The sequence below is a fragment of the Leuciscus leuciscus genome (genome assembly GCF_965113295.1).
Source record: "Leuciscus leuciscus genome assembly, chromosome: 19".
Classification (NCBI taxonomy): Eukaryota; Metazoa; Chordata; class Actinopteri; order Cypriniformes; family Leuciscidae; genus Leuciscus; species Leuciscus leuciscus.
The window spans coordinates 18,328,552-18,348,157 of record NC_138743.1 but is presented as its reverse complement, the minus strand read 5'-3'; the positions used below and the strand labels follow the sequence as shown (position 1 = coordinate 18,348,157).

Here is a 19,606-nt window from a genome sequence, read left to right as displayed (position 1 = left end):
TGAATGCTCTTTCTCTGCCATAATTTTACTCTTCGTAGGTTCCGCGCCTCTCTTGCACTCCTCAAATCAAACGGGTGCGCGCGCAAATGGGCAGATCTTGTAGCAACAGGGGTGGTAGCCATGGTTGCGAGAGAGAGTGACAGTCGACCAAACCAATCAATTGTTTCGTCCCGGATGGAAATAATGAGCTGTGTTTATTGCAGATTAAAAGGTCTACAGTCACTCGATTTGTATACTCTCTTTTACAGAGCACTTACATTTTAATTATGTATTGGTATATAAAGACAGTTTAAACAAATTTGAAAAAAAGTTTTTTAGAAAAATCCTACCTACCCTACCTTTAAGTGAATAACACTATAAAACAAGATTTGTATATTTTCAAGTTAATGTAAGGGTGCTTGCTCATTCAAAACACACTGCCATTATATTATTGCAAGGCTTTGTTAATGTATTATGTGGTTGCTAGTGTATTCTGGGCAGCTGCCAATCAAAGGGTAAAGGAAGCTATGTATTTTCATGTATAAGGATCCATTTATGTTGTGAACAATTTTATAAATATTGACAGCATTACAAAAATGTTTAAAACAATACAAGAGTGCTGTTAGATGCATGAACCTGAATAAAAAAATAAAAAAATACAAAGTTCTGTCATGAAACTACTGCTTGCAATCACATCATTATCTCTAGGGCACAGCTGATTGGTTCCTGCTATATCAGTAGCCAAGGAACTCGCTGCTCAACCTTCAAAACTTGGTCAGCATTCGCTGTAGCAGTTTGGAGTGCGCTTTAAGAAACCCTCCACCATCCCCATCTCCACCTGTATAGATCCGCTACGGGTAATTCATGTACGCTATATTGTACAGCAGCAGCAGCAGCATGTCTTACATGCTAACAGCAGTGTGTCGTGTATCTATTGGCATGCAAATATCTGTACTTGCTTTGCTGCAGCAGCAATAACCTACAGCAGCAGCAGCGTAGCAAATCTATTTGCAATGGACTTGAGAAATTGACATTTAAATTTTTGGGAAAACTATAACAGTAGTAATTTGGTCAGATTGTTTTGCGGTCCCTTGACCCCAGTTTGAAAACCTCTACTGTAGAGTAGACATGAAATTACTGGAGAAACTCAGTGGTGAAGTGTGTAATATCTGTGCCTGCCATGCAGGCGAAATAAGAGGAGAAGGATTTTGATGCAGCAACATCACTCAAACAAACAAACACACAACAAACCCGTAGGAGCAGGGGGGTATTCCAGAAAGCAGGTATGTCTAATAACCTGCTCTGGGTTGGCCGAACTTACTTCCATACTTCATACCTCGAGTAAGGAAGGTTTGGGTTAATCAATCAAGTTTTCAGGGTATGTTTGATGGTAAGATAACCTTGCTGTCTGGAATACCCCCCTGGAGAAACTGCCACAGCTACACACAAGCATAGACAATACAGGACAAAAGGTGGAACAAAACTGAGGGCTTAAATTCACCGGCTAAATGAGGAACCAAATAAGACATAGGTAAACACAATGAGTAACCATAGTAACAAAGGATGTAATCAGAAACCAAGCAAACAGGAACTAAACACAGGGAGGATATATGGGAACAAAGGAAACACAACACAACAAAGGAGTCCACAAACAGAACATAAATATTTACCGTGTGATGTCAAATTAAGGGCGTTTTTCACACAGCTAAATAATATCTTTATTAATATATTATTTATTTATTTTGGACAGGTATTACCATCACTTGTACACATACTACCTGCCGATGTCTCTGCTGTCAATGGTGGACCAGTTGGCCAACTGTGAGGATATCCTCATGAATTTCCTCATCTCTGCAGTATCCAAACTCCCGCCAATCAAAGTCACGCAGAAAAAACAGTACAAGGAGACCATGATGCAGCAGGTATGAGTCTGTGTTTGTATGGATTGTAAATAGATGAGTGTGTGTCCAGGGCGATTCCCTATTGAGATCAGAAACGTCTATGTAGTGTGTGATGGATGGAGCGCTCCAGGGCTGTGAGTGTGTGTGGATCTGATTCAGCAGTATTGGTCCGTTTGATGAATGTCTTCATGGTAAGGTGAGATTAATGATTGACAGCAAGGTTGCTGTACTATCCTTCTCTCTGTCTGTCTACCTTACCCATTTCCCCCTGCTCTCCTTCTCCTTCTTTTTTAATACATTTCTTCATTCTTTCTTTCTTTCCAATTGTAGATCACCTCTGTCTTTTTCAAAACTATGCACTCTTTAGCATTAATGATTAGCCAACATATCTTTTCAGAGCAAGGTAAACAATAGCCGATATAATGAAAATGTAATATAATGATAATGTAATAAGTAGGGATGCACCGATACGAGTGACGGTATCGGGCCCGACACTGCACTCATGAACTCATACTCATTAAAATGCTCTGATACCAACAAACCAATACCACTCAGCATGTACAGTACAGTGCTTGTGACAAAGAAACACTGACAACAGAGCAAACAGATAAGTAAATGTATCGAATGAATAGAATGTTAAACAAATTAAATATTTACACCTATATAGCTGCTGTGCGCTAGCTGATAAAAAACACACTGAGTGGATTGAGCGCAAGCTTGTCGATAACACATCTCTTCACAGACATCGCTGGAAAGTTTGTAGTGCAGTTGAATATGTCCATAGCATAGAAGGTAAAACGAGGCACATATTACTAATGTTAACTGACTGTAAAAAAAGAGAGAGCATGTGCACTTCTGTTGCATGCTCTTGATTGCTGATCGCTCAGCACACATGCCTCATTTGGGTTAAAACTAAATCTTATATGCAAGTAAAAACTTGACCAGTTATGTGATTTATGTATAAGGAGTGGTTCCCTACATTATTACAATGGACAAGAAGTTTACTGTTTTTCTCTAAAAAAGTGGTACATCTCTAGTAATATGTTCTTCGTCCATTTTTGGAGCAAAAACAAAATATGTTTCGGTTGAGTTGCTCTGAATCTTCAATTGTTGCAAATTGATAGTATAAAAATGTAAAAAAATAGATTATTGACATGAGAGTATTGAGAAGTAATGCTAAGATCGTTTTCACAACATCTGCAAGCGAAAAACACAAAGGACAGAATTTTCCATTTTTAGTACATTGTTGTCATGTAAACATACCCTTAGTAGTAACTCTTATCTTTAAAACATTTTCAGTAGTTTGACATTAGTTTAACTGTTTTCAAAGCAATGCGTTTTTTTTTTTATAACAAGATACCTTTTCTAACAAGGAGTGGGGCCTACCACAAAATACTACATCCCTGCTTTTTGTCACATTATGATTTATCTCAAGTGCTATCATTATCTTACTTTTAGAGTCATCAGCCTTATTGAGATACTGTACTGCTCTGATTTTAAAAATGTGCTATTGCCCCCTTAAATACCTACAGTATGTTAGCTACTTTTTGTTATTAGCTTGTAGCATGGGCTAGTTAACTAGGTTTTTCAATACGGCATTTTTCAATGCAATGTAGTTTAAATACGATAGGAGTAATTTGGAGTTTGGGAAAATACAGTTTCAAAGTTTTAGAAAGTTTATTGTTTTACTGAATATTTGCTCAAAATTCACTTGAACTTAAACTAGAAGCTAACGCCAGAAGCTAAATGGCTATTTTCTGATTATAATCTCAAAATGGTAAAATATCAGTCAGTCATGTCAAGGATGTCTAAAGATTTTGTGATGAAACAAGTTATGAATATTTAAATTTAAATACAAAATATTTGTATGTACCTCTCAAAGCATGTAGTTCTGTATTAGTTGAAATGTAGTTTAAATACGTTAGGAGTAATTTGGAGTTTGGGAAAATACAGTTTCAAAGTTTTAGAAAGTTTATTGTTTTACTGAATATTTGCTCAAAATTCACTTGAACTTAAACTAGAAGCTAACGCCAGAAGCTAAATGGCTATTTTCTGATTATAATCTCAAAATGGTAAAATATCAGTCAGTCATGTCAAGGATGTCTAAAGATTTTGTGATGAAACAAGTTATGAATATTTAAATTTAAATACAAAATATTTGTATGTACCTCTCAAAGCATGTAGTTCTGTATTAGTTGATTGTAAGCTTCTTTAACAAGGGGCTAGACATCTTTCCAAAGTGTTTCTCATGAATGTAAGGCCATAACTGTCGTCTGTCCTCTGAGTCGTGAAATGAACACTCTGTGTTCGCTCTGTTTGTCAGTGTCTTTTAAAGTGCTGCCCAATTCCAATAACATGTTCCTGCCCTCATTCATAATCTGCCTGGTGAACCATACACAGACCTCTCTCTCTCTCTCTCTCTCTCTCTCTCTCTCTCTCAGGGCTCTAAGGCGTCTCGATGGGCCGACCCAGACCACTTTGCACAGCGTCAGTCCTGCATGAACTCTTTCACAAGTTGGTTTGGCTTCATGCCTCTCTTACACTCTCAGTTGCGTCTGGATCCCGTGCTCTTCAAAGACCAGGTCTCCATCCTACGCAAGAAATACAGAGACATCGAGAGGTTGTGAAGGGCTATCCCCCTCCCCTCACACACACACACACTCCAGTGAACTCAACCGGACATCCCGAAACAGACCTGCAGTGTTCGATTCACCTGGACTCATTACAGACCAGAGACAAAAACAATATATTCCATCTACAGAATAAATTATAACAAAATATGCAACACTGAATGGTTTTATCTGCGACTGAAAGTTTTATGGCAAACAGCTGCTCAGAATCAGACTGGTCTTTGCGCGTTTGAATTTGTTGTCATTGTCGGTGTTGTTGTTTGGGAGGGCTGTGGTCACTGCACACGTTGAAACAGGCGTGTGAATGGATGAAAAATAGCTGAAAGAGTTGCCTATGCCTGCAATATGTATTTTAATTTCAATTTTTTTTTAAGAAATTAACTTTTTATTTAAAAGAAGGTAACAAAAATAAAATCTATGAATGCAAAGTGGGTTTGCACCCTAAATATTCACTTTTGTATCATTTTAGTGTGTTTCTTTTTCCTTTAATACCACAATTTTACTTCATAACAGATTCAGAACTCCAATATCAATAATATTCTGATGTTTTGAAGAAAAACAGGTTGGGTTGGAAAGCTAACACATGGCTTTTGAATAATTTGTGAGAAGGGTGTGAATAATGGGGGATGGGTGTTAAATAAGGCATCAACCCCTAAAACGGGTACTTCACCGCTGGCAAAATGGGCTTTCAATAAAACTTGGCTGCCTATACAGCCAAAAGGCGGGTAGAAAATCAGTGCTGCCTGACTAGAGAAAACAAAGAAAAGATGCTGTTTTCTTCCCTTTTGCCAAAAAAAAGGTAGGAAAACTTCAGAACCCATAATGCACTGGGCATGGCCCCTCCCATCAGTCCGCAATGTATCCACCTTATTTTTCAGGCCACAGCCATTTGCAATTTTAATGTGTCTGGCTTCCGTAGTCATTAGCTTCCAGTTATTTTTAGCTGTACAAAACAGCTCGTTATTCTGCTTCTTATAGCAAATTGGTATTTCTTACCATAATGCATTATCTTAATTATAAATATGCTGGTTTGTAGCAAACAGTTTTATAGTTTACTGCATTTTGATGTATTCTTCTCGTTATCCCAATAGCAGCTAATAAATAGGAAGTCTCGCACATTCACAGAAAACACCTTACTTCCGCATTGAAAAATAAGATGGATATGCTTACCACAGTATTGCGTAATCAGGCGGCGTTTTGGTGACAAATAAATGTGAATTTCTCTGTCCAGGTAACACAGAGAATGAATAAACATGGTTAATTTACATATAGCCTACTACCAACATTGTCACAATACAAATAGAGTTGAAAATTGGCCTTCAAAGTCAAAACTAAAAGATGGGGTTAGGGTCTTTTAAAGGTAGGCTAGGTATTTTTGGAGAGGCTAGCAATAGAAAGCTAGCTTTGAAAGCATAAGATCCCACCCTCCAAAGCCATGCCTCTTTCAAAACACATGAATGCACACAGCAGAGTCTACACAATGTCACGAGAGACAGAGTTAAATTACCTCACATATGAGAGAAATTTTTGTGCATGTTTTCATATTTGTTCTTGTAAATTTGAGTCATAGGTTTAGGAGTTACAACCCCCACTTGTAGTTGTGTCTGAGTGCACTCATTCAATCCCATAATGCAGCGCAATAATGTGTATACAACTGATGTACACTCTATGCATTCTGTATTCTTACACTTCTGTATTTTTCTCAGGTTGCACAGTGTCGCTTCTACTGCCTCATGGTACGGATGAGTCAGGAAAACATCTCGGGTTATGACTTTAAGGTGGGAACGAGACATTGAGTCGAGACGCTGTGGGAACGCCTCTACACGATTGCATCGTGAAGCACGTGTGAAATCAGTCCAATGGTGTGACAGAATGTCATAGACGGGTGATGTCACGATCAGGAAACTATAAAGCATACCCGGAAAAAAAACAGCACTAGCTTCTGATAGGCTGAAGCAAGTCGATCACAGGCATGCAGAGAGTATGGTAGGGCGACGTAGCCTCTCGTTCCCTCTTCAGGGAACCAGGGTTACAGTCGTAACAGGAGACATTCCCTTTCAAGGAAACTCTAACTGCGTTGACATGCTGTGGGTAACTTATTCCCACGCCACCAGACTAGCAAGTACCTGTCCATGTGAAATCGTTGTGCACACTAAGACGAAAGCACCTTAGACCCCGGAATGGAGCCCAAATCCAGGTTACAGAACCTCACAAACATGTGCGGAGAGGACCAGCCTGCCGCATCACAAATATCTTGCAGGGAAACTCCTGAAAGTAAAGCTTTCAAAGCGGCCATACTCCTAGTGGAGTGGGCCTGGACAGCCATAGGTGAAGGTCTCGTGAGATAGAGAGATAGCCTCGACTACCCACTTGCTCATCCTCTGCTTAGATGCTGGGAACCCCTTCCTGGGGGAAACAAAACAGACAAACAACTGGTCCGATTTTCGCCATCTAATGCCCTGACAGGGGCACAGCAGATTAAGATTCTCCTGATCTGATGTTTGAAAAGGGGGAGGACAGAAGGCCCGCAGTACGATAGGACCCTCAATATTAGTGGGAACCTTAGGGACATAACCCGTTCTAGGGTGAAGAAAGGCTTTCGCCATGCCAGGTGCAAATTCTAGGTGCACGAAGGAGCTGCCGACAAGGCTTGCAAGTCTCCATTTCTTTTAAGAGATGAGATAGTGAATCACGCAGAGGCGTTCCCACAGCGTCTCTACACAGCTCAAGTTCCCTTGAAAGGGAATCTAGTCTTTTAGCTTTAACATTTTAAACATAATTGCATAAAAGCAGATAAAAATTAAAGGGCACTTATTATGCAAAATTCACTTTTACATGGTGTTTGAACATAATGTGTGTTGGCAGTGTGTGAGCAAAACCACCCTAGAATGATAAAAATCCACCCAGTAGTTTTTTTACTATCTCAATAAATCACAAGCACTGTCTCAGAACGCCCTGTTCTAGATTTCCCTCACTGTGACGTAGAAATGCGCTAAGCCCCACCGACGCGGTTTGATTGACAGTCTGGTTTTGGCATAGACCCCGCCCTCTGTGATCTGCATCCTCCATTTTTTCAACGACAGCCGGTGTGTAATGTCTCATAAGAAGTGTAACTTAGGTGTTCTGTTGTGGAATTTAAGAATGGACATAGTAGTCTTCACTGACATCAGAGCCACTGAAAACGCAGCGGATGGATTTTATTTATGAAGAAACGGCGCCACTTAAACTTCCTTCATTTTCTGACTGACTGTTTAGTGAACGAGGGTCAAAGTTAATCAAGTGTGGATCATTGCCTACAGTTCGCGATTCAACGTCACCTCCAGAAGTAAGTGTATTTTATGATTTTTGAGCAAATAGTAATTTCAATCGATGTCAGCCAGTTCAACAACAAATGCGTCTAAAGCTATTTATTGTCGTCGTCATAGATGACGGATGGATGTTGCACATTCATAATTGCAAAGGGGACGAGATTAAAACTTTGTAAGTACATAAATGTATCAAATAACCATTCCGAGACGTTTAGTCCATTCTCATTCGTGTCTCTTCATCATCTGGGTCCAGCAGCAGGGCGGGGATATGCAGCTCATTAACATTTAAGGTGGTACACTCCAAAACAGCTCTTTTTAAAACAGGCCCCAAAAATGACATTTTCAAATGGTTATAATAAATTAACTGTGGGGTATTTTGTGCTGAAACTTCACAAATGCATTCTGGGGACACCCAAGACCAATATTACATCTTGTAAAAAGGGGCATAATAGGTGCCCTTTAAGAGAAACAGCGTCTCAGTTATCCACATGATGAAACTGTCTCAGAGATGTTGCATCTCTGCATTCAATCCCTTTAGCTGTCAAAACACTACTTGTGTAACAAATCCACCACCTTCAACAATACATTCCAAAACCATTACTGTCCATCCTCAAACCACCTGCTGTGAGCAATGTTTCTGTTGTTATGCATAGTCAGTACTGTTGGTCTCTAAGGACTATGATAGTTAACTTTTTGAGATATTTACTCTATTTTGTGTGAAATATCTGCCAGAAACCAGAACATTCCTCTTTTTGGAAGGTTTAGAACAAACAAGATGACTTGTGAAGCTGCTTATTGCAGATTTAACCTATTTGTTGGTGAAGCAATGATCACTGGACAAGCATCATTGAATGTATTAGCAAGCATTTACAACAGATACACTCTACTCTACATTCAAACACATCCGTGTTTTTTTCTCAGGTCTCACCGAATGAACTCCAGCATCTTGGACACAAAAGATGGTGTCCACAGCTAAATCATTCACTTCCTTTTTAATTTACTATTCAATTGTTTAATCAACGCTTACATAAGTCCATTTTGGTCACACTTTAGATAGGGTGTCTTTAAGTACTATGTACTTACATAAGAAATAACGAATCGTTCATAATGACGTGTAGAGATGTAGCAGCAACAGTCCAGTCTGACAAAAATAAGTACATTGCAATAAAGTGCAATTGTGCAGTAATGAGTTGTGCAGACTTGCAACTTGTAAACAGTAAAAGTACTTCTTTTTTTCTGTTAGTATCAATATTAGACAGTAGGCACACCAGCACATTATGACAAGCACTGTCAATTTCATGATTTATGTTACGCAAATATATGACAGAAACTAGATCAATGTATTAACCAAATTCCATCTCCTCATGTAGACTGGAAGTGTGAAGTTGACTGTGAATCCCAAATTCAGAAATTGTGTTTTTGTGGAAACATTTTCGTAAGAGCATCCATGTATTTGGCCATGGTTTTATTTTATTTACATTCATTTTAGGCTGCACTGTCAAAATAAGTTCTGGCTTACAACAAGCCTAAACTTCATGTAGTGCGAGCTCGTGTCTTCTAAATCCATTTGGACGTGATACTGGATCTGACCTTCCCACGTCACCCCATACCATCTGTATATCAGCATATTAGCATATGTTAGCAGGGCTGATGTAACTCATACACTCTCTATTGAAGTTTTTGTCTCACAGGTGATGTCTTTATTAGAGCTGCAGTGATGTGCATGTATGTATTGACAGGCTTTGATATCTGTCTGAAGTTTAAACTCTTTGATCTTTATGACAAACAGACAGAACAAAAAAAAGAATGGCGATAGGAGGAGATCTGCCCTTTCACAGTACCTCCTTTCCAGCTCTCTCTCTCTCTCTCTCTCTCTCTCTCTCTCTCTCTCTCTCTCTCTCTCTCTCTCTCTCTCTCTCTCTCTCTCTCTCTCTCTCTCGTTAGTCTGTGTTCTCTTCTCATTCAACTCTTCCTGTCGACTCTCATCAGGATGATGTCTTCACTCCACAACCACAGAGACTTGTGGAAATTATGCTCCTCTCACTGTTGAACATGCCGCAGATGTTTCAAAAGTTCAAACATAGCTGGTCCAACAAAGTTCAACTTTTTTTAAAAGGGATACTTCAACCAAAAATGAAAATGATCTAATCATTTACTCACCCTCATGCCGTCCCAAATGTATGTCTTTCTTTGATGAAAGATGAGCACCAACATGAACACCAACAGTAAAACATATCTGTGAGTTCATTTAATGCAAATTCAATGCTCTTCATAAATCACACCATGTTCGTTCATTTGGACAGAGGAGAACTGGCCCCCCGACTGAGTCTGGTTTCCTAATGGAGTTTGGGTTTGCCACAGAACCTGATTTCACCAAGTGCAACATGATCCTGGATCAATATCTTTTTTGATACTCGAAACAACATTCCAAGGTTTATGCTAGGTTTAGGCTTACAACCAGGGTTAGGTGCTTCTACATCAGTAATATTCACCTTTCAACATTTCCCTCCGATTTTAGGGACAAGTTACGGGTTGGGTTAAGTTTAGGGTTAAAAGGATACTTCACCTCTGGAAAGATTAATGTGTATTTAAAATAGGTCATTTATGTAGAAGAAATGTGAAATAATTTTTTGGCTCATGTGGATGAAATACAACAACTCCCAGAATGCACTTGCTTCGCTGCCCTAGGAGGCCACTCCCAAGCCACACCTACCGGTAAGAGAACGCAGTTGAAAACAACAAGGCTAGGCTACTAGTGAATCTCCGTGACGAGTTTGCCCGGGATTTCGAGATCGCCCAAAATGTCCGGGATTCGGCTTTTGCGTTCTACAGTCGCCATTCATTATGTTTACTGTGGCGAGCAGGACGAGTGGCGTGATTACTGATGATGAGCAACACCTGTGAGACGCACCGGTCTCGTGGGCTAGCTCTCACGGAGGAGCGGGAATTTTCTTTGCAATGTTAAAACGCACATCGACGATCACTTGTTTAGCGTTCACAAAAACACTACATTCAGATTCACCAATCGGAATGAATTCAGTTAGACTGAAACAAAAGGTGTGCATGTAAACAATGAATGGCGACTGCAGACAGCAAAAGCCGAATCCCGGACATTTTGGACGATCTCGACGGACGGACATATACGGGAAAAAGTGGATGGTAACCCCTACTACTCAGCTTTCTCCACAGAACAAGAGCCTGCTAGCTTAGCTTCCAAAGAAAGATGGTTGACACTGTGTGTACATTCTGTGAGTGAGATCCCACCCTCTATGGGCGGGTTGAAGACATGCGGGACAGCCCCTACTACTGGCTGTAGTCTTTAGCCTCTGGCCAAAAAATCCTCCGATGACGCAAAATGACGATTTTTGCGTCATCGGAGGATTTTTTCCAGACAAAAAATACATAAATCTCTCGTCTCAGGGGGATATGAGGGTGGAAAGCACGGTAATTCGAAAATACTACAGGTTTTCTACTAATACAAAGCTTAATGCTAAATCCTGAAGTATCCCTTTAAGGATATGTACGGTTAGGACAAAATTTTCGGAAAAGAATGTTGTACCAGGATCAACTAAATGTGTTGTTGATCCAGGAACATGTCTTACTTGGCAAAATCACGGCGACCAGTTGGTGACCACAAATGACTGAGTTACTGAATTATTCACTCAGTCAGTTCATGCAAAAACTCAGATTTATTCAGGAATGAAACACCACTACTCTGTTGCTCAGAGACATGCAGCGGTTGATTCTGCATCAGCTTTGTCTGGAACCATTTTCGTTGGCAGTAAATTAGACAAAGTAGCTAGTATTTTGTTGATAATGTAAGATACTCACAACCCGATCGCACAGCAATTCGTACGTATTTTACGAGGTGGCAAATTCGTACGAATTCATATGACCTGACTCTTACGAATTTGTACGATTTTTGTTAAATCGTACATATTTTACGAGTTACACAATTCGTATGAATTCGTACACATGACCTGACCTGACCCTGCCCCTAAACCTACCCATCACTGGGGTTTACACAAATTGTACGAATTCGTACGAGTGAGGTCGTACAAATTAGCCACCTCGTACGAATTCGTACGAATTGGTCGTGAGATCAGTTGTTTTTTTAGTATTGTTGTATAAAAGAAAGTTGTATTATTGTTGTATTTAACATCAGCATTCTTGCTCATGTGACAGTGATTAACTGATGCATACAGTATACTAATATATTATTATGTTCTGCTCATGGCCAGCACATGTGATTTTCTCCAAAATGTGTGTAAGTCTGGACAATGATAATTAACCCTTTTACCTCAGCTTTTGATGCAACTTCCATTTCCTCTCAAGCAGACATTTGTGTTTCCTGGCAGTGGCATCCTAGGAACTTCCTCTCCGCTGAACGACTTCTGACTGACAGGCGCTATCAGGGATTGCGGGGATGAAGGGTGTGTGTGTGTATGTGTGTGTGTGTGTGTGTGTGTGTGTGTGTGTGTGTGTGTGTGTGTGTGTGTGTGTGTGTGTGTGTGTGTGTGTGTGTGTGTGTGTGTGTGTGTGTGGCCTTTCCCTGAATGGAAAACAGGCAGCTGTCAGAAAAGTGAAAAGTCAATAACTACAGACATCAGAAAGCCCATCTCTGGGTTTGCATGTGTGTGACATATCTCCCCTGCTCAATCCACACAGGACTGCACATCAAAATCAGTTCTGTTCTCCACACATCAAACAGTGCAGCATACTTACACACCTCCAGAGAACCTGCCGCTGCAGTTCAGTTTACTCCAGTGTCTCTCTCTCTCCCTCGACAAACACCTGTTCAGACGACTGCCACATCTCTGGAGACTCTAATCCGCTTCCCCGGCCCTCTCTTCCTTTCACCCTCCATCCATATCTCTCTCAGGCTTTCTTTCTCTCTGCCTGCTTTCAGTTCAGTGGAATTAGATTTGACTCAATTCAATTGAGTTCAGCTCCATCAAAAGATGTTTGTTGGCAGGATCAGTTTGTTCTCTTTTCAATAGAGAGCGTCATAAAGCCTATTCCTCTTTCAGACTGTGTCTCTCTCTTTCCCTCCTCAGGGTCTTATTCCCTGCATCACTGCAGTGTTTGTCCACCGACGTGCATGTGTGGAAACCTAATAACAGAGTGTTATAAAATGCTGTGTCATAAATTGCATAATGCTCCAGGGGTCTTGCCCCCAAGTACCACATAATAATGATAATAATCACTATATGAGTATATTTTCTGAACAAAATGTGAGTGATGCTTGCTGGTGATAAATTCACCATCAGGATGTTGGAGTCATATATACTGCCAAAAGAAAAATGAACCAGAACTCATGTTTCTATGATATTTTACTCCAGGGATATGACTGCAGTGCTCAAGGGCTGCTGGGGATCCTACATGGGGCCTGAACCAAGGCACAAGAAACCACCTCCTGTGATATTCTCATGCAGAGATATGACTGAAGTCCCTAGGGGCCATTTGAGGGCCTACATGGGGACTCTGTACACTAACCCAAGAAAGAAGAACTAGCCCTTATGCCTTTATGACAGGGATGGGAATCTTTGGTACTTGAGGGCCACTGTCCTGCAGAGTTTAGGTCCATCCTCAGTCAAACACACCTGCTTGTAATTTCCAATCAATCCTGAAGACAAAGGTTAAATGTCAGACTCCATAAACTTAATAAACAAACTCCAACTGGTCCAAAATGCAGCAAATAGAGTTCTTAGAACCAGAGAGTATGATCATATTAGCCTGGTTCTGTCAACACTGCATTGTCTCCCTATTAAACATTGCATACATTTTAAAATCTTGATAATTAATTACAAAGCACTACATGGTTTAGCTCCTCAGTACTTGAGCGAGCTTTTAATGCATTATAATCTTTCACCTCTATTGCAATCTCAAAATTCTGTCCAGAATAGTACCTAGTATATCTGCAGGCTGTAGATCCTATATCTTTTTAGCACCTAAACTTTGGAACTGTCTTCCTAGCATTGTTTGGGAAGCAGACACACTCTGTCAGTTTAAATCTAGACTAAAAACGCATCTCTTTAACCTGGCACACATATAACACATTATCAATTTATATTATTCAAATAAGATTGTTAGGCTGCATCATTTAGGTCAACCGGAACCGGGAACACTTCCTATATATAACCCGATGTACTTGTTACATCGTAAGAAGAATGGCATCTACTTTAATATTAGTCTGATTCATCCTTATCCCGAGGTTATCGTAGTCAGCTGGATCCGGTCCATATCCGGATCAGATGATGGACCTGCACCTAGACACAACCAAAACGCAGCCCTGAATGTGAGCAGAGACTGTGTCTACTAGACAATCCCCTGTGAAGGCCTCATCGACACATCAGGTCCTCCGCACAGACCCTATGGCCAGCTTCGGCTCCACACCGCTGTGATGAATCTGATCTTCAAGCAAATGGAACTGGATAAATATTTGAATGCTACCGATCCCAATCTGATTTCTGACTTGTGATGCTGCCTGAATCATAATCACTCCGAGCGCATTCATTGGCTGGAGGAGAACTGGACCCCCGATTGAGCCTGGTTTCTCCCAAGGTTTTTTTTTTCTCCATTTTGTCACCTAAGTTTGGGTTCCCTGCCTCTATCGCCTTTGTCTTGCTTAGTTGGGGACACTTAATATTCAACAGTATTATTGATGTATGAGAACTGAACTGACCTGGACGATGACATAATTTTTTCTTTTTTAAAGCAGAACAACTTTATAGATAAAATGAAATAATTTAACAACTGATGATCTCTACAACAGAACTGAATCAACACTGGACAGACTTCAGCTGAACAACAGCCGAAATGCATAATTGTCCTGTTATCACTGTAAAGCTGATTTGAAACCATCTATATTGTATAAAGCACTATATAAATAAAGGTGACTTGACTTGACTAGATTTTTCAGGTGTGTTTGATTAAGGATGGAAATAACCTTTGGAGCACAATGGCCTTCCAGGACAGGGATTTCCGGCTCTATGATATTCTGGTGCAGAGATATAAGTGGGCCCCTAGGGGACTCCACATGGGATATTAGTACACTGCGCCAGGGCACAACAGCCTACCCTCTGTCTCTAGAACACATTGCTGTCTCCCGCCCAAATAAGACCTAAACCACTGCAAAGCTTCTGTAACAAGATACTGTGATTAACAGTGTCAAAGGCCTTTTTTAGGTCCAGGAACACTGCCCCAACAGCATTTCCTTTATCCAGTGATTCTTTAATTTTGTCAAGCAAATAACAGTTAGCTGTTTCTGTGGAATATTTGTCTCTAAATCCAACTGCTGTGGATAAAGCAACTGGTTAGACTCTAAATGTTCTGCTAATTGCTCAGCGACAATCTTTTCCAGAACTTTTGAGACTACATGAAGGATAGCAATAGGACTATAATAGGCTAGTTGCACGTGGCCGCCATTTTGGATTTCGGATCAGCGAGTGTGCGCTGATCAACTTCCGGTTTCGCATTACGCCCGGTGCAGGGAGCCGGAGAAAGCCGAAATGTATCTTTTATAGTTGTTTATAGAATCAATTATCACTTAAAATACTACTAAGATCCATATTACTATCACACGAGCCAATGGCATTTAGATGCACGGATGCATAGTCAGATTAATGAATGAAACACAACTGTTCACGAACAGAAGATTGTATTTGACTCATGCATACACATAGCCTACGCAATGACAATTATGCCTACTGTAAATATAGAGTTACAACTACGATTAGAGTTGTTTGCATAAAATGCACCATGAACATTCACATGTTTGCCCTGTGATAGGCTACAATTTATCTCCATAAATACTATTTTCACAATTCTGCGCATATATTTTTACTTACTTACATCAATTGCTCGATCAATATTATCATCACATATTTTACATTTCATTTTTTTTACTGTAGGTACTACAAACAATTTAATATAGGTAAGTTTGTGTATATTTTACCTGTAGTAGGCTACAATACTGTATGTGCTACTTATAAACACCAGACAGATTATTATTATTATTTATGAAACAGATCTTTACTCATCTCACTTGCACAAAATAAATGCAGTAATAGAAAGCATATAAACGCACAGGTGAAATACACTGAAAATGATATGCATTTAAAAATTTGGTCGGGTTGAAGTCATCCCTCCGGATCTTCTGCATCCACTCAGCCAGTACCACAGCGTCAACAGGGAATGCATGAAAGCTGACTTCTTTGTTGTAACATGACGAAATGGTATAACGGCACACAACGATGAAGTGCTGAGGCTGTCAGCCTCTGAAAGGCAAGTCACCTCTCTTGAATCCTAAAAACACTCATTGTGAAAAAAATATCTCTGTGGTAATGGAACTCGGTCGCTGTTGTCTCTCGCTCTCGCTGTCAGATCACCGTAAGTTTTCACTGGAAGTACTGGCCCACACACTCAAGTTCGAACGTCAACGGACGCCGTGCACGGAGCGAATTGTAGCCTATCACAGGGCAAACGTGTGAATGTTCACGGTGCATTTTATGCAAACAACTCTAATCGTAGTTGTAACTCTATATTTACAGTAGGCATAATTGTCATTGGGTAGGCTATGTGTATGCATGAGTCAAATACAAGCTTCTGTTCGTGAACAGTTGTATTTCATTCATTAATCTGACTATGCATCCGTGCATTTAATTGCCATTGGCTCGTGTGATAGTAATATGGATCTTAGTAGTATTTTAAGTGATAATTGATTCTATAAACAACTATAAAAGATACATTTCGGCTTTCTCCAGCTCCCAAACCGGAAGTTGATCAGCGCACACTCGCTGATCCGAAATCCAAAATGGCAGCCACGTGCAACTAGCCTATTACTTGCTATATACATACCTCCCGCTTTATAGACCGTTGCAATTATTGCTGTTTTCCAGCTCTCTGGGATAACTGTAAATTTACTAAATAGGTAATTGGCTCCAAAAGAAAGCTTTCATATCTCTTAATTAATGCAGCGTGGATGTTGTGAAAGTTATTCATGTTTATAATCACCTTTTTAACTTTACACAAGATACCTCTTTAATACAGAAGGAGCCTGTGTTAGCATTGTCAAGTTCTTCAGGAGATGACTCGATATATTTAAAATTACTTGCTAATTCTTGCACAGACTATTTTGACTACTTGTACTAAGACCATTTATTGTTAAGTGTTTTTGTCTACTAATTTGTCTATGTATATGTTGCCACAATTTAGAACTGTTGCCACTGGCTTCTTCAATTAGTTTAGAGAAATAATTAGTCTTAGCATTTCGCTGCTCTGATACTACTCTGTTCCTCAAGCCAGTATAAATAAGGTGGTCAGTTTTTGTTATTAAGGAACTTTTAAGAGCAATATCTCGCCTCTTACTGATCTGAAGGATGTCACTGTTAAACCATGGAAGAGAGTATTTCTTAGGTATACTTTACCAGGTTTTTGTATGTTTGTTTATTTATTAGATCACTTAAATCAGAAGTAAAACTGCTTGCACTATAGTTTAAGTCTGTTTCTTTAATTACCCTTTCCCAGTTAACGTCCTTCAAATCATGTTCAAATTAGGCTTCTTTAGACTTGGGAATTTCTGTTGTTAAAATTGGATTTTCTGTATTATTATGGTGAAGTAGACATTTTTTTTGTTAACTTTCTCACAATCAGTGTCATGTTATGATCTGAAAGGCCAGTAATGAGATTATACATTTTTGTTACTCTCTCTGGCCTGTTAGTAAAAATCTGATCTATAAGAGTTTCACTCTTTCTGATTCGAGTGGGTCTATCAATCAGCTGTTTAAATTAAAATTTCTCCAGTTGATTTTACCACTTTTAACCATCCAGTTAATATTAAAGTCCCCAAACATCATACATTCACAATGGTTTGTCAACAAGAAAAAGCAGATTCTTCAGTTCATTGTAGAAATATACATTGTGACATGGAGGATTATAAAGCACAACTATGTTAAGTTTCATGTTAGAAAGAATTACATTCGATCCCAAGCACATGGGTTCTCAGTGCACCGTAATAATAAATATGAAGAATAGTAAGCATTACTACTACAAATAATAATAATAATGAGCATAGATCACACACACAAACACACACACACAAAAAAAAACATTATGCAAATGACAAATTAAAGAATTTGTATTTAATACCCTTTTAATGGTGCTAATATTAATATTCACATTGTCTGTTTGAATAAATTTGCATGTATTGGGGTTAGAATTAGTTATGTTCTGCTGGCAGTCAAATAGCTTTGCAATTCACATTATCTGATGCGTATCTGTTTGAGTTTTACAACTAACAAATTGAGTTTAACCTCTGAAATTACTATATTACTTGAAATATCTCTCATCTCTCAAATATGCTAAAAAATAGCTTCTTTTTTTTTGTCCGCAATCATTGTTTTGAAAGACTAGAAATGAATTAACTTTATACGTGATGTGATTTCCAACAGTGTCATCTAATTTCACTCTTAAAGGATCTGAAAAGAAGAGATGTGATTCTTTCTGTTCTTCATTTTTACATGTCATTAATCATTCTGTTATAAACAGCCTGACTGTGTTAAGCTTGCAGACGTCGGAGAGAGCTTCCATACTTCAGATGAAATTTATTAAGGCTGATTTTCAGAAAGATGAGAGAGTGTTATAGAGTCGGCAGACCTCTTTATCTGTTTGATTAGATTATAAATGAACATTAGCGCTGAATTCTCTCTCTCTCAATCACTATCAATCATAACGGTGTAAACAGGTGCATAAAGTAAAGTTCATGATGAAAATACTAGTACTGTTCTATTTGCCAAAACCAAAATTTATGCAAACAAGGTATGTTATATAATGAACTCATAAACACTTATTGCTTAGAATGTTTGTCTTTTAGAGGGTACCGGTGGCATTTCTGGTTCTTTCAATAAGAATTTAAGGCGACCTGGGTTCAAATACCAGTTGTAGTATATACTGTATATATATATATATATATATATATATATATTTATTTATTATTTTTTTTATTTTTTTTTTTATGAAAAAGGGCAGCATTGACATTTAGACAATTACCTCATTTTATGTTCAATTAGGAAAATTTCAAACAGATTTCAAGCTACAGAAATGTGAGTTGATGATGACATATTTATCATATGGAAACAGATAGTTTGCATAAGGTGCGACTTCATTTATTTATTTTTTAGCTTTCAACTAAAAACGTAAAACTTTTTATGCGTTTTGGCCATTTGTTTACACGACAACAGCATTTTGGCTGCCTGAAAACGCAAAGTTTTAAAAAACGGGTTTCAAAGTGCACGTTTTTGAAAATGGTCTCCGTGTAAACAACAAAAATGTGAATCTCTGAAGATGATGACGTCATACACATGCGTATTACATGTTCAATCTATACTGTTTCATCGCCATCTAATGGCCTGCCAGCAGAATACAGCGTTCTTAGTCGTTTTCGCAGATCCGTGAGTGAGAATGGAGATCCTTTGACAATGGTATCATCTGTACGCGGAAAACTCAAAGGACAAACTTCTCTGTTTTAAGTATATTGTTGTCGTGTAAACTTACCCTTAGACATGCACTTTGTTTTACCTACAGTCATTTTGTACTTAATTATCAAAGATTCAAAGTTGCATGAGTCAAATTTCAAAATTCACACGGAGAGAGTGTCTTGTGGGAAAGACAACAGCTGAAAATACTCTGCTCAAATCTGCACCTCCCTGATCTCAGTTGCTTTGCTTAAGTCTTGCTAATAACCATACTAAGGCTAATTCATTTGCATGTAAGCTAATCTAGAATGTTC

At 39.0% G+C, this 19,606-nt stretch overlaps 1 protein-coding gene across 1 annotated transcript in view; it reads left to right on the top strand.

Moving 5' to 3' along the window:
* LOC309481669 (exostosin-1) overlaps positions 1-4,958 on the top strand; it is a 429,414-nt gene extending 424,456 nt beyond the window's left edge. Inside the window, exons 11-12 of the mRNA XM_082146683.1 lie at positions 1,730-1,901; positions 4,322-4,958. Of these exons, the coding sequence (XP_082002809.1) occupies positions 1,730-1,901; positions 4,322-4,507 (358 nt within the window). The 3' untranslated portion in view covers positions 4,508-4,958. The remainder of the gene's footprint in view (positions 1-1,729; positions 1,902-4,321) is intronic.
* Positions 4,959-19,606: the final 14,648 nt, after the last annotated feature.